Source organism: Agrilus planipennis, unplaced genomic scaffold (genome assembly GCF_000699045.2).
Source record: "Agrilus planipennis isolate EAB-ADULT unplaced genomic scaffold, Apla_2.0 scaffold842, whole genome shotgun sequence".
Lineage (NCBI taxonomy): Eukaryota > Metazoa > Arthropoda > Insecta > Coleoptera > Buprestidae > Agrilus > Agrilus planipennis.
Window position 1 is genome coordinate 10,016 of NW_020439493.1, and position 1,328 is coordinate 11,343.

Sequence of the window (1,328 nt, forward strand, 5' to 3'; positions counted from 1 at the left end):
GAAACTGTATTTTAAAAAGTTAAAATAAAAGAGTAGATAGCAAAAAGTTTCATTGAAATTTTTATTGGATTACTTAACACTGTGAAATTGTTGCGTGAAAAAAATCGAATAGATTTGCTCCTGTAACATTGGCGCCGGCAGGATTTTTTTTCAGTGGGGGGAGGGGGCAAAATAGAACTTTTTTTATTGTAATTCATCTAACATTTAGTATTTAAAACTTTCTACTGGATACTGTTTTATTTAAACTTCTTCGATAAAAATTAGTAATTGTTGGTGTACCTCAACGTTGAAACATTCTGACGAAACGTCGGCAAGAATATAAATCGGTTCCCTACTTTCGTCGTTAATCCATGCTGCATATAGGCATACACAAAACGTCCTCGCAATCAAAAACGCGAAAGAGAAGAAAAAGTAAAATTTGTCTATTAAATCTTTGCGAAATCTACAACGTATTACAAAAATAAAATACATTTAGATACATTAGAAGCTACTTTTGTAAAATGTACAGGGTGTTGCACTCAGGAGCGAAACGGTTACAGTGGCTGGGTGGGTTATGGAGTTTAAAACATTTCGTTTATGGGATTATGCGGTTGTAAACAATTAAATGCGAAGATAATGAAAAGCTATAATAATGGAAATAAAGAAATAAAATAAAACTAAAAAAATAAAAATCATACAAGTTTCATTTTTAAAATCGTCCAAAATCACACACTCTTAAAAATGCTAAAAAAATTTTTTTGGTTTTCATCTAATTTTTAATGTTAGCGTCTATTTTGTTTCATTGCTAATGTTTAATATTTTATTAACCAAATCTGGAGGTCAAATTTCTTATACATACCCAGTCCGGCCCTGATTTTACTTCATTATTTTTAAAATCTTTACTAAATAAATACATGTACAAAGTATTAAAAAACTTATCAATACAGTTTTAAAATGTATCACATTATTATCAAGTTATCATGTCAATTGATCGCAATATTGTACAGTTAACTTTTTTATTAGAATTTTGCGCTTTTCATTCCAGTGACATACAGACAAACGGACGGGTACCTAAAAGGTTCCATTTATTTCCTTTTCGGTACGGAAAAGTGCTTGATAATGAAACACCCTGTACGTACAAGTATTAAAAAACATGTCGTCAGTTTTCTTACCGTAAACTGTTAAACAATTGTATTATAATAAAAGTCAAATTACTGGCAAAACATAAACATGTTATATTTCCTATGGCGTTATCGACTGTTTTCGTTAAAATCGCCAATCTTTGATAATCCTCCCTTATTTCCCTCCACCGATCTATGTCACTTATCTAGAATAATTATTTTTATTTT

The 1,328-nt window shown here is 30.0% G+C and overlaps 1 protein-coding gene across 1 annotated transcript; it reads right to left on the reverse strand.

The window, feature by feature from the left end:
- Positions 1 to 217: 217 nt before the first annotated feature.
- Positions 218 to 1,303, reverse strand: LOC112905876 (gustatory receptor for sugar taste 64e-like; the record flags this gene model as incomplete). The annotated part of the gene is made up of 2 exons (XM_025979176.1): positions 218 to 442; positions 1,152 to 1,303. Coding segments are annotated over 2 exons (354 nt in total), but the record flags the coding sequence as incomplete, so codon positions are not given.
- Positions 1,304 to 1,328: the final 25 nt, after the last annotated feature.